This window comes from Squalius cephalus (assembly GCF_949319135.1).
Source record: "Squalius cephalus genome assembly, chromosome: 15".
Lineage (NCBI taxonomy): Eukaryota > Metazoa > Chordata > Actinopteri > Cypriniformes > Leuciscidae > Squalius > Squalius cephalus.
In genome coordinates, this window is record NC_137136.1 from 8,279,235 (window position 1) to 8,292,739 (window position 13,505).

The 13,505-nt window shown below is 36.0% G+C and overlaps 1 protein-coding gene across 1 annotated transcript; it reads left to right on the forward strand.

Moving 5' to 3' along the window:
* Positions 1–8,515: 8,515 nt before the first annotated feature.
* Positions 8,516–12,353, forward strand: rpp25l (ribonuclease P/MRP 25 subunit-like). Its single transcript, XM_079894076.1, has 2 exons — positions 8,516–9,552; positions 9,977–12,353. The coding sequence occupies exon 2, from the start codon at positions 9,987–9,989 to the stop codon at positions 10,665–10,667; it is 681 nt and encodes a 226-aa protein (XP_079750202.1). The 5' UTR covers positions 8,516–9,552; positions 9,977–9,986; the 3' UTR covers positions 10,668–12,353.
* The last annotated feature ends 1,152 nt before the right edge of the window (positions 12,354–13,505 follow it).

Consider the following 13,505-nt stretch of genomic DNA (forward strand, 5'->3'; position numbering starts at 1 on the left):
CTGATCTAAGAGATATGACAGGCCACAGCTTGTTTTGTTTTAGAGAAATGTGAAGTGACAAATTAATGCATTACGGTGGGGGTGTCATCACTCTAGCTTGTTGAAAAATGACATGTTGCAACCATCCCTGTTGCAACTGTCCCCGGTCTCCCCTACAACAACGTTAGCACATTTAGGATAAGTTGGCAAGTTTGTGAACTGTGACTTTCAGAATCAGAACAACACTGTGATGTTTTAAAGAACATATAAAATCAACAGATTGTGCGGCTGCAGTTCTCTGTTTTTCATTAGCAAAAACGAAAATGGCTGCCTCATGTCGTCTAATATGTTTATCTTCTATTAGGCAGTTTGAGGCAGTTTATGCAAAGCAGTTAAAAGAGCATGCATTTTGAATGACAAATGCTATAAATGAAACATGACACGGATGCGATTCGGTTCAGTGAGAAGGTTGTGATGATCAGGTAAGAATATCTATGAGAAGCTTACTGATAGATAGATTTTAGGGGTGTATAATGGTCACAAGGCCCATTAAGAAAGACAATGTCCTGTGGAATGTGTACTTTTGGGGGGTTGTAGCCTACATTAATAAAACTGGTAAGAATTTTAGAAAATAACTGAAGTAGAAACAGCAACATGATGCTTTAGTATTTTTGTGATATTATGATTGGGTTAGGGTTAATAGGCAAGAATCTTGAAAAAAATTGTTGTATAACGAAAAGAAAATCTAATGACAATAGTATTGTGTTATTTACATTTAAAATTTGTATTTGTCTGCTTAAAATGACCAGTGACTTGTAGAGCTTTATGCATCAAGTGTTGACATCTGCGCGAGTTAATGTGTTTTTAATGGTCTGTCGACTCTCTGTGCGCTTTGTACATTCCATTAGATTAATTACATGATTTAAAACAAATAAAGAGAGCAATTTGAATAAATCCTTTTAAGTTACATTTTAAAATAACATTATACATTTAATTGTCATAGTGATGGCAGATTTAAAGTTGATAGTTTAAGTTGAGTAAATGCAGAAAAAATAATCATTCAAAACGTTGCCTTCATTTTTCCTATTTCTAAAAACACCTAATTTTTTACAATGTAGCAAATAGTTATATATGCTGAAGTGAAAACAAGTGCACCTGTAACTCTTACATCATTGATTGATGACCTTACAAAGCAAGCAGTGTAAAATGGTGTAAATTATATTGCAAAGTCATAATACCGAGACATGGGTCACATGCTCTTTCAGATCACTGACTAAAATCAGGACCGAAGTCATGCTGACTATTCTTCTGATCACGGCAATGCTTGGTCAAGGTAAGCAGTGTGTCATTTTATCCTCTTGAAGCCTAATAAAAGGCATGTTCATTTGACATGTTCCTGATATTAATAACTCTTGATTTGACAGGCCAGTCATGGGACAGCCTTGGGCTAAACTTCATCACAGCATTTCCAGAGAACATAGCCTTTTACTATCCAGTTAATCCAGTGAATACTCTCAATATCACCGCTGCCCATGCTGACACCGTGGTGACAGTCTCCATCTCAGATAGTACCTGGACATACCAGGACACACTGCCAGCAGGAAAGCCTGTAACGGTGACCCTGCCACTAGGTATTGAAGAATACAGTTTCGTTCAAACTCTTCAGACCGTCAAAATCAGCAGCACGGAGCGCATCGTGGTGCAGTCGATCAGTCAGCGAGGAGATAGTGTACAAACTAATGTCGTTCAGCCTATGAAAAATCTCGGTACGTTTTATTCCATCCCCGCACTGAATTACAGCATGATGATACATACTTTCTTTCAGTCGACAAGAAATACAAGCAAGAGATGCAGCTCCTACAGGCTGGTCATTATCAATGGAGAAGATATGAGTAATTTAATCATAATTGTAAAAAAGCCTAGAAACATTATTTCCATTCTTGATCCGTACGCCGTACTTCAGCTCCAAACCGACGGGACAGAAATTGCAGTTAAATCTGATTATAAAGTAGCTGTGATGCTGACCCATCCATGTGAAGAGATCTCAGGATGCAGATGCAACATGGTGGTGAACCAACTTTATCCCGACACTCTGTGGGATAGCAGGTTCGCTGTACCCGGAGTACTGAACGTTTGGCTTCATCTGACATCCTCAACGAATATCACTGCCACTCACTCTAAAAAATAATTCAAGGGATCTGTTACCACAACATAATTTAATACATTGTTGTAAATTAAAAATTCTAAATTGTTAATTTGATTAAACCTTTTAAGTTGCCAGCATTATTTTAATGAGTTGTCATGACAGAATAATGTTGATAATTACATCAACTTAATAATGTATGTAATTTAAACATAAATATATGTGTTGATTAGTTTAAAACAATATTTACGTTGTAGCAACCCAATGAAATTGGCTTGATAACTTAATTTTTCCACACCATTTGAGTTCAGGATTTCAAAGCTCCTCCGCCACTTAACCAGCAAGGAGCAAGTTCAGACATGTTTTAGGCTGAGTGACCAGTATGACACAAAGGACATTTCAAGGTGAGTAATCTGAGTTTTATTTCATTTACAAATAAATTCTCTCCATTTAAGTAGAGGTTTAGCTTCACCTGGTAATACAGTTGATGTTAGCAGTGTAATTTGAACAGGATAGCAGTGGATAAGAATGTAAAAACGGTTTCATTGAAAAATATGCTCAGGCAGAGAGGGAATTTCATTTGTGCTGTAAATAGGAAAATAATTTAATGCACAGACACATTTTTAAAAATCTGTCGTCATTCACACAGATAGCATTCAAGTTTTATTGTAGGCAGTTTGCTGTTTGACCAACATTAACAGACTTTTGATCTCTGTAAAAAAGATTTAAAAAAATTTTTTAAGTGTTTTTTTTTAAACAGTGTGTTTTTGTGTTAGTATAACCTGAAAGAGATATTCTGGATTTTGGTCACTGTTGTTATGCAACCTAAAATTTGTATTTTATTTTCCTGCACTTAAAGGCATACAGTAAATTACTGTTAAATTATCATTCAGTGAATCTTCTGGCATCAATTATGAATATCTACTGGTTGCTGAGATTTGCACAAACAGTTAATGCAAATGTACTATGACATTCTAGGCTGATCAGTATTTTTATATGTTGGCCCATATCTAAAAATGGGTTTGGGGTGTAAAATGTGTAAATTTGAAACCAAAACACAAATGGCGTTGCTAAAACATTACAGGCTATACCATGGTCATGGTGGGCAACCACTGCCATGCCTTTATCAATCTTCACTTGGCACAGTGTAAACACACAGGGCAACAACGTGCTCCTGCACTGCTCTCTTTCAGTTCAAATTTTAGGTATATTACACTGGCCACACACTGGGTCTACCCAGGTCAGTGATATCATAACAATGGGCTATTTAGTTTAATAAAGAAATGTATGGAAAAAGACTTGTAAAAATGTGTATGGCTGAATGGAATGGATATCTCAAGGTGCTGTGCTCTGCTGATGGGCATAATATATGCTCTGAATCTGAGTTACCCCAAGGAACTTAAATATACCTGTGAAGTGTTTCAGAAGCTGTTTCTTGAACTTGATGGACTGAAACCCAGTGCAAAAGTAATGCGTCTGAAGAACAGTATTTTCTGAAATCTGATCTCTACTTGTTCCAGAGGAAATTGTGTTCACTTTTTTTTTTTTTTTTTTTGTAATTTGAAGTCTACTGTAGGCTGATCTTTGTGTTATATTTCATACTGCTTGAAAAACTGAGGTTAATATATGAATTTCAGTAGCATATGCTTGTTTGTGACAGTAGCAATCTTAGATGTTTTAAAAATGGGGTTTACTGTGAAGAAATAGTTTTAAAATGTAAAGTTTTACAGATTGTTTGACACTGTGGAAAAATATGTAAATGCCAATAACTTTGCTGTGTTGGAATTTATTCATTGTGATGGCATAACTGAGTATGCATACAAATGTTTTAAAGGCAAATCTGTAGGGCCAGTTTGTTTGTGGGGAGCACACATTTTTGTTTTGTAAATTGTGCAAAGTGCAAAATTTTGAAACTCAATTTTTGAAACTGCAGTTCAAAATAAAATAAAAGTTAACTAACAAAATTGTTGTTGAATGAATTAATTTCTTACAAGCAACTAAATGAATGAACAAAAACATGAAAAAAAAAAAGCAAAACAATTAAAGCAACTTAATTTTTTTTTTTAAATAATTAAAACTTGCCTTTATAATTATGGTAATTAAGTACATAACACTGAATTTATTTAAACATTTATGTAAAAAAAATAATTGTTGGAACAACTTAATTTTTTCAAGTACTCAACTTAAAAAATAGAGTTTATGATACTTAAAAATACCTCTGTCTAAAGAGTAAAAGGTAATTTGTCTAACTCAATATAGTTTGTTGGCTGAACGTAATGTTATTAGAAGTTGTCATAACGCAAATATATTGATGCAAACTGTTGCGTTGATTTTTGTTTGAACTACACAATATTTTTTAGAGTGCTGGCGGGAATATACAATCGGGTACTTTTGAAGCCTATTCCTCAAAACTCCTGTCTCTCCCATCTTTGCAGTTAGGATCTCAGTTCATCAACACTTCTGATCCTGCTTCCCTCAGGCTTGTCAGTCCAGGCTTCATCGTTGAACTGATCCCGCTATCCAGGTTCTCTGCATGCTACCTAGTACTAGTGCCTGTCAACTTGACAAGTGCCAAGGCCTTAGTTATAGCAGAAACGGAATACAGGGATAGTGTGTATGTAGATGGTGATTTGCTTTCATCCACTAAATGGAGCACTATCAGCGATTCAGAGTACTCGTCTGTATTAGTGTCTCTCGATGACACGCATGTCATTTGGCATCCGTCCATAAAGATTGCCGTGTACGTGTTTGAGATGAGCGCAACTCTGTATGGAGGCCCAGCTATATCTTTAAGCGCAAACCCAGGTAAGAAACCTATTTATTGATGGGTACGCTCATTATTGTTATTTTTGTATTGCGTATTGTATTCTTCTAACATCAACACAAAGTATGAAATGCTTTAAAGGTTAAAGAGATAGTTCATCCAAAAATGAAAATTCTGTCATTACTTTCCCTCAAGTCAAGGTATGTTGTTTTGGACCCCATTGACTTTCATTGTAAGGGCAAAAACAGTTCTTCAAAATATATTTCTGTTGTCTTCCACAGAAGAAAATCATATAGGTTCGGAATAAAATGAAGGCAAGTAAATAATGACAGAATTTTCATTTTTGGGTGAACTGTCCCTTTAAGTATGTTGAAATGGGGCTAGTTGTCACACTACTACTATGTCCGGCTTATTTATATTTATTTTATTTATTTATTTATTAAAGGGTTAGTTCACCCAAAAATGAAAAGATATCTTAATTTGTGTTCAGAAGATGAGCTAAAGTCTTATGAGGTTGGAACAACATGAGGGTGAGTAATTACTGACAGAATTTTCATTTTTGGTTGAACTAACCCTTTAAGTCAGTTCTATCTTGTTATTTTTTAACTATTATTGCACAGGTAAAAAAAAAGATACAGTTAACTTAACACATGTTGACCCAAACCTCCCATTATTAATACATTTTTCAGCAAACTTTAAACAATTTGTGAAACAACAAATATGTATATGTTGACATACAAAAAAATCTAACATTGTTTTTCTAACAGAAATTTTAAATGATAAAATATGAAATTATAAAATTAAAATTATAATACTATTTATAAACTGTTTATACACTTTTGTCCAAACTAAGAGCAAAGTTAAATCTTTTGTTTCAAATCTGCCATAGTTAACACTTTCCTGAATGTATACTACGTGTTGTTTTTCTGTATAGAATATGATGATATTTGAATCTGGAGAGGTAAAATCACAGAAATGATACTAATTTATGACAGTTTTGAACAAAGTATTTGAAACCAACTTGCAAAAGCACTAACTAAAGAAAACACTTTGTGAAAATGGATTTTTGTCTTTAAACCTTTTAGTTACTGAGTGTGACAACTAGCCTATGTATGCTAAGGCTGTACTGCTTACATACTTACAGACATGAGTGTTGTGTTTGTCTGCATTTAGACCCTGTTGGCTGTGGATTGATCCCTCCTAAGTTCAACATCATCTTAACACCTCAAACCTGGCCTGAATCCCATCAACACTGTATGCTCTTAAGTGACGAGCTTTTCAGTCCGAGCAATAAAGCGGAGCAAATGGAGATGGTCGACTTTCTGAATAGTGAAGGTTTAAATGAGAGGCTCTGGATCGGACTGCGCCGTAGTCTGCTCACATTAGAGTGGTATCAGCAGAAGGGTAAGGAAGTTCATAATATGACATACACGCATTGGGGAACCGGGGAGCCACGTGCTGCTGTGGAGGGCATGTGCGCTTCAGTATTCCCAAATTCAAGCACAGGTTTCAATTGGAAAAGTGTGCCCTGCTGTGCTCAGTTGAAGTCTATCTGCTACTCAAGTACTCATTACTTTTCTCTGGATTTACCCTCAAATGAGAACGCCAATAATTCTAATAGTAGGCTAATGCTAAAGGAGATGCATAGTAAAAACTGGCCAGCACAAAAAATTACAAAATGTTTAAGGAACAAATCAGTGACATCTGAGGATAACATTTTTGTTTCTTTATATTTTACAATTCATGGCATTAAATGCCATATTGTTAATATACAAATCTACTTAAACTTCCAAAATAGTTATATTTAATGCTAGTAAATAGAACAGATTAAAGATGCTAGATCACATTGTGGCGATATGGAAGAAATCCATATCAGCTTTTCATTTTTTCTAATGGGCGGAAACCAATGAGGAAATTTAATATAAAAGAGAGCTAGAAACGGAAGAGGAGGCGCGAGTAAAAACAAAACAAACGTGTAGGTTGTTATCGGAGTGGGACACACGCTACCTGAAGCTGAAGGTCGTACTATTCTTTGCTGGAATCTCTGTGCATGCGCTGACTGGGTGCGATCGCCAAAGTGACGGAGAAATTGAGCTCTACTGCATGGTAGTGATGGCCAGATCGAGGCCTCGTGAAGCAATGAAACCAAATGTGCCATATTGTTTCGAGGCTTCGAATCAATCCGACACCCGTCTCAACGGTGACACCTAGTGGTCACTTGCAGGTGTTGATCTAAAACAACCTTGACAAGCCATTAAAAAAATGTGTTTTTTTTTTTATTATTGTATTTTTCTAATATGTGAAGCTTGTAACCTATAGGCTCCTCACTGTGCATAATGTTATTTTGGTCCTGCAAAATGAATATTAATAAAAGAAATCAAGCCACAATGTCTCACTTTTTTTTTAGAGATTTTTTTTCAAAAATATTAATTTCTCTGCTGTGGAAGGACTTAGCCTACTTCTTTTTTTTACAGATAATTTCTCCACCCTTTGAAAAAATTCTCTCACAAGGGACACTTGTTGCTGGCATGCAAAGATATTTTTTAGCTAGGACATACAAATGAGGAAAGATTACTGCTCTCTCTTTCCAGTAAGTTAGTGGATCATGAGTTCTGGGCAAATATGCATTGCTGATGTATTTTTTCACTTCCACTGTGGCATCAGCTGTAGCATTGTGTGTCTCATATGTAGACCTATAAAATGTATATTCACACAATATTATATTATATTATATTATATTCACATTGAAGCTATTTTTAACATGATTGGCAGTTGTGATTGGACAGATTGTAGGGCATAGGGCTATGGACTTTTTAAACAGTGTCCCAAAAGTTTGTAATTATATTTCAATTATAATTATATTTCAAAAAGTGTATTGCTTAGATGGCCCAGCAGTGTCAGTTGCAGGCCTTGGGTAATGATACCATCCTCTGCACCCTGCACAATGGCAGGATGAGTGCTCCTCAAATGGCGCATCATGGATGATGTATTGTTGCAGTAGGCTATCTGCCGATCACAATACACACATCTCACTTTATTTGGGGTTTCTAAACGGAAATGCTCCCACACCACAGATGTACGGCATCTCTATACTGCGGAGCCTCCATTTTATCTATCTATCCAAATCTATCTACAGTATCTGTATCTATCTATATGAATCTATCTATGTATCTAGATATGTATCTATAATCTATCTATGTATCTAGATATGTACCTAGATATAATCTATGTATCTATATGTATCTACCTATAATCTATCTAGATATTTATATAGCCTATGTAGCCTATCTATAATCTATCTGTATCTATCTATTAATCTAGCTGTCTATATTTATATTTATGTATTAATGTGTCACTATACTCTGTCAGTCTCTAGACTATCAGTCAATGTGTTGTGTAAATTTAAATGTAAGCCTAAATAGCCTAACTAATCAAATCTCACTATGTCACTATAATCTAAAATCCGCTATCTCAAAATCAAACTCCCAAACAAAAACCCACGAGGTCAATATGCGTTGATTTCACTTTTATACAGATGTGCGATTGTGTGGTCTGTTCCCGACCGTGTCAATCAAACGCTGATTCGGCGGACCACACCTGATGAAACACTTAGTGTATTGGTCATAGTCACGTGACATGGGTGTTTCGAATCACGCTTCGGATCATAGACAGCTTCGGATCAGTTAGGCGTTTCTCAATGTCAAGGAAGGATCCTCGGAAGCCAGAATTCCGAGGATGCTACGTCATCGACATCCGTCGAAGGACTGTTCCAATGTCGAGGCTCCTCGGAATTTCAACCAAGGACTGCGTCCTTCGTTCGAAAAATATCCCATACACAGGAAAGGATGCATATGAGTAGACTTCGAGCTCTTCACGCTCTCAAATCACCCACAATCCTATGCGCGCAGCTTTGCTATCTTGTTAAAAAAATTCAAAATGTTAGACGTTAACGGACTAACGCGGAGTCGGAGCGTTAATATGCTTTCAAATGTAAATATATTTACGTTACCAAACATTTGTTTAAAAAAATAATTACATCCATGTTATGGATCAAATTGGCCTGCACTGTTTAAACACACTTGACAGTCAAATAATCAATATGATTAAAAAGGAGTTTATTGATTTAAAAACGATTATATTGCCCGAGTGAACAGAACTGCGTCCATAGCAACGCTCTGTTTTTCATTTTCACTGACGTAATGACGCACTGACGTGCACTTGCTAGCCTGTTCCAGAGCCGTTGAAAAACCATAGACAGTAGAATGCTTAAGAGGAGCCTCGCCTAGCCTCTGAAGGAAGTGACTTGGAAGGACCAGTCCTGCCAAGGAAGTATCCTTGACATTGAGAAACACCTTAGTTTCGAAACATCTGCGCTTCGCAAAGCTTCGGAACGACTGTTTCGCGTCAGCCATCCTTACTTTACGGCAGAGTTGACGTCACACGGCGTTACATGTGGATAAGCGATCTGTAGCTTAACGTTTGAATTTCGTAAAGTGTGTCGGTTTAGCTGTAGTCAGTTAACTCTGCATTAAAAAAAAAAGATTCTCGAAGCTAAGCGTCCACATTTCATTTATATGGAACGACACAAGCCCGCAATTATTTAGAAGAACAGCTACAGCCATCTGAACCTGCTAGCCTGATCGCTACTTTAGCAAAGGAAACGAAAGTAAGTTTGTCATAATATTTCTCACGTGTCACTCTGAATAATGATGCTGTTTTCGATAACATAGAAACACATATGTGACAACTTGCCACGAGCTGTCATTTATGAAAATCATCCTTGTTCTGAGGACACTGCCAAATATGATAATTAGTTTTAGTTTGGTAAATGGTTGTTTATTCTACTTTACGTGGATATGAGGATCTTTGAAACCACCGTCATTATGAACGTCTTTGAAACCAACGTCTTTGATACAAAAAACGCACTTTTGTAGTTGGGCATTATAGTTCCTAATATACTCATGTGGGGAGTTTTTGTGAGATTTGTTTTCCCCCAAAACAAACTACATATACTCTTGAACCACAATACATTATTACTTGCATAACTGATAATAAACAGTCATCCATTCTGCCTTTTGTCCTTTGTGAAGGCTAAATGTCATGGAGAACTACAGAAAAGCACGCACAATTGACCAGCCCTGCCCGTGTCCGTTCCCCGACCTGCCCAGCAACACTCCTGAAGTTCGGGTGAAGGATGGCAGCAAAGTCCGCAACCTGATGAGGTTTGCTTTAAGCCGTATGGAGGAGAAAGCCCCTTCAACAGATCATCCAGACACCTGTGAAGGCTCAGAGGTGAGCATTGGGTCGGGGGAGAATCTCTGCCGCCAAATCGTGTTCACAGGTGTGGGTCAGAGCGTGGCTAAAGCCATCACGTGCGTGGAGATCATGAAACGCCGTGTTCGCTGCCTACACCAGCATACCAAGCTGGCCTACCGCACGGTTCAGGAGGTCTGGGAGCCCCTGGAGCCTGAGGCCGGGTTGGACAGTCTCACAGTCAGCAGAAATGTACCTAGTGTATGGGTTCTGCTCTCCAGAGACCCACTTGATAGGAACCAGCCGGGTTACCAAGCGCCAGGTTCTTTTGATGCCTTTTGGGCTCAGGCTCTCAAAGAGGAAGCGGCAACCCCAAGACATGAACAGAAAAGGAAGAGGGGAGGAACAGGGGCTGGAAGGGCAGAAGGGGCAGGCGGGGCGGGCAGAGGAAAGGGTCCGCGCAAGCACTCGGGCCGACCTGGAGGATCACGTAAACCTCTAGGTCATGCTGGGGGTGGGCAGGAATGAATGAATTTTGCAGCTCCCTGCCGCAGCCGTAGCTTGGTTTATGCTGACGGACACATTTTGATGAAGAATATTCAGTGCTGTATGTAATAAGCAGATTCTTGAGGATGTCTGTCAATAGATGTTCAGTCCCTGAACAATTCACCCAAATTAAAAACTGTCATTATTTATTCACCCGTATGCCATTACATTTTTTTTTTTGTGGAAAACAAAAGGAGAATTTTTTAAGGGTTTTATGCCCGTACAAAATTATTCAGTCATGGTCACGTTTGTCAATCTCCATAAAGCACCATAGAAGTGGTTCACTTGTGCGCTCTTAATTTTAATCCTTTCTGCACATAAAGGATTCAGAAGACTTGGGATATAACACACAAGTTTGAATTAAAGAATGGGCCAGTTTTATAATGCATTTTGGAGCTTCTCAGGTGTAAGGGTGTGTAAATCATGTCAAATGTTTTCTTTTTTTTTTTTGGTTAACTTCTCCTTTAAATACATTAGACAGAAAGGCCTAAAACTAAACTAAATGTCCAGATTAATCTACTGTGCCAGAGACTAGAATGAGGAATTCTCCTTTTTTTATACATCAGCATGTTTTTTTTGTTAGAATCTCTTATAAAACAATTAATTTTTAAGTTTCTTTAGAGATGATTGTGTTGGCTGTTTTTTCAGCATATATGGTATAAATTGTATAAAGAATTGTGTTAGAAATGTATAGATTCATCCAAATTGACGAACATATATGTTTAAATGGGGAAATGTTTTTTTTTTTTTAAGAGGAAGTGTTAGGTTGCTGCTTCAGGAAGCAATTCAATCCATATTGAAGTAAACAAACACAATTAATTTGATCTTTGTATTATATTATTGCAGATTTGATTAACAGATGAAGTACCAGGCAAAGTTTTTCATATCAGAAGAATGAAAATAGCCTATGTCATCATTTGCCACTAACATATCAATTATTTTATGCAAAGGAAAGGAAATTGTGTATTTTGAATACCAAATATGTCTGCAGAAAATACACAAATTTGGGCTTAAAGGGCTCTGACCAAACGCCAGTGTTTTTTTAATGTCACAGCTCAGAAAGACTAAAGGCATCTAGATGTTGTAAAGTTCAAATGGAAAACATGTTATTGGATCAGATTTGGGCATATCAGCCCAACTTCAGACAAAACTCTAAATGAATTTCATAATGTTTTCCCTGCAGCAGACTGTTTGTTGGGGTAAATTACAAAGAAAGTGAACACTTAAGAGATATAATGAATTTAATGTTATGTATTCTTTAGGAAATTTCTATTTTGTGAAATTCAGAAAAGAGAAGTTCAAACAGTAGAATTGAAAGTTGTGTTGATACAAACAGTGGTCAGTTCTGTGGCAGTTAAAAATGTTAAATGTACTGTTTTGGAACAGAATAATTTTGAGTGAATAAAGTGTGGATTCTTATGAAGGTGTTGGTGAATTTCTACATTTGTTATATGAAACTTGTTGATCTTAAGACTCAAATCTTTCCAGCATCTTATGCAAAACCACATGGGGAGAGGAGAGAACGATTTTTGAATGTCAAATGTTCTTTTACTGAAAGAACAGAGAATGCACGGCTCATTCTGTTCAAATAGAGGAAGAGCGCTGATCAAAATATAAGGTAGGATATTTTTGTCATTACATTTGAGTCAATAAAAATGCTTAAATATTTCTGAATGCTCTTCTTTCAAAAGTGGTCTAGCACTATAACAATATGTAGACTACTATTTTTCTTCAGAAGGGAATCTAATTAAAGGCGATGCAGAATAATTGGATGTCGTCATTATAAACAGTTGTTAATTCTTTAGAAATACCAACAATTTAAGCATATGACAAATCAGTTTATTTGGATGAATAAAAAGCTTTAACACAGCCTCCTAGATATTAACTGATATCAAATGGTTTTGTTAATGGTATTTATTTTAATATACTTTATATGACATTACAAAACCTTTATTTAATATGTGACTACTCAATCTGAAGCTGTTCAGCACATTTGCTGAAGAGTAAATATTAATGTTGTTTAATAGTAACCATCAGGATTATGTTTCATATATTCTTCTTGATAGCTATAAAATGTCTATTTGTCTGTTTATTAATTTTAATTTTCTTGCTTGTTCAGTGTAATAATTTCACTGCCACCTGAAAACATGTAATGACACTCCTAGATGTGCATGTATGTGGGTCAATGACGTGACGGGTCATTTTTTTGTCCTAAGGCCTTAATAATAATAAAAAACAAATATAAAACATCCAAAGGATGTAAGGTAGTACAACTTGATCTCTTTTACTGAATCCAAAAGGTTTTAATTATATTTTATTACATATAAAGGTACTTTAAAGATTTTGAAGTGTCAAAAGGTCATTCGGTAAAACCGATATAGTAAATATTTAAATGGAATAATATTGTTTTTAATAACTAAAGGAACTACAATAATACAAATATAAAGCAGATAAGGCTCTTTTTTTTACATTTCCCCTTTTCTCCTTTCCCTGTGCAATGTTTTACTTGAATATGTTGGAGTGTTTAGAGTAGTCCAATAAATGATTACATTTATGAGATCAGTGATAATTTGTTTTAATATTTCTTCTGTGGTACACACTATATACTATCTCAACATCAATGTCAAATCAGTTTTTAACTTTCAAATCAGTGGTTAAACCGAATGACTTTTTTGGTGACATTTTTTCCATCTTGTAAAAAATGACAAAAAACAGTGTTAATTGATTGTACAAACCACAAAATCTTAAACTAAAAAAACTAAGTAAACTAAAAAATGGTTTCAAATATAGTTATATCTCCATTCAATTTTTTTACACTTT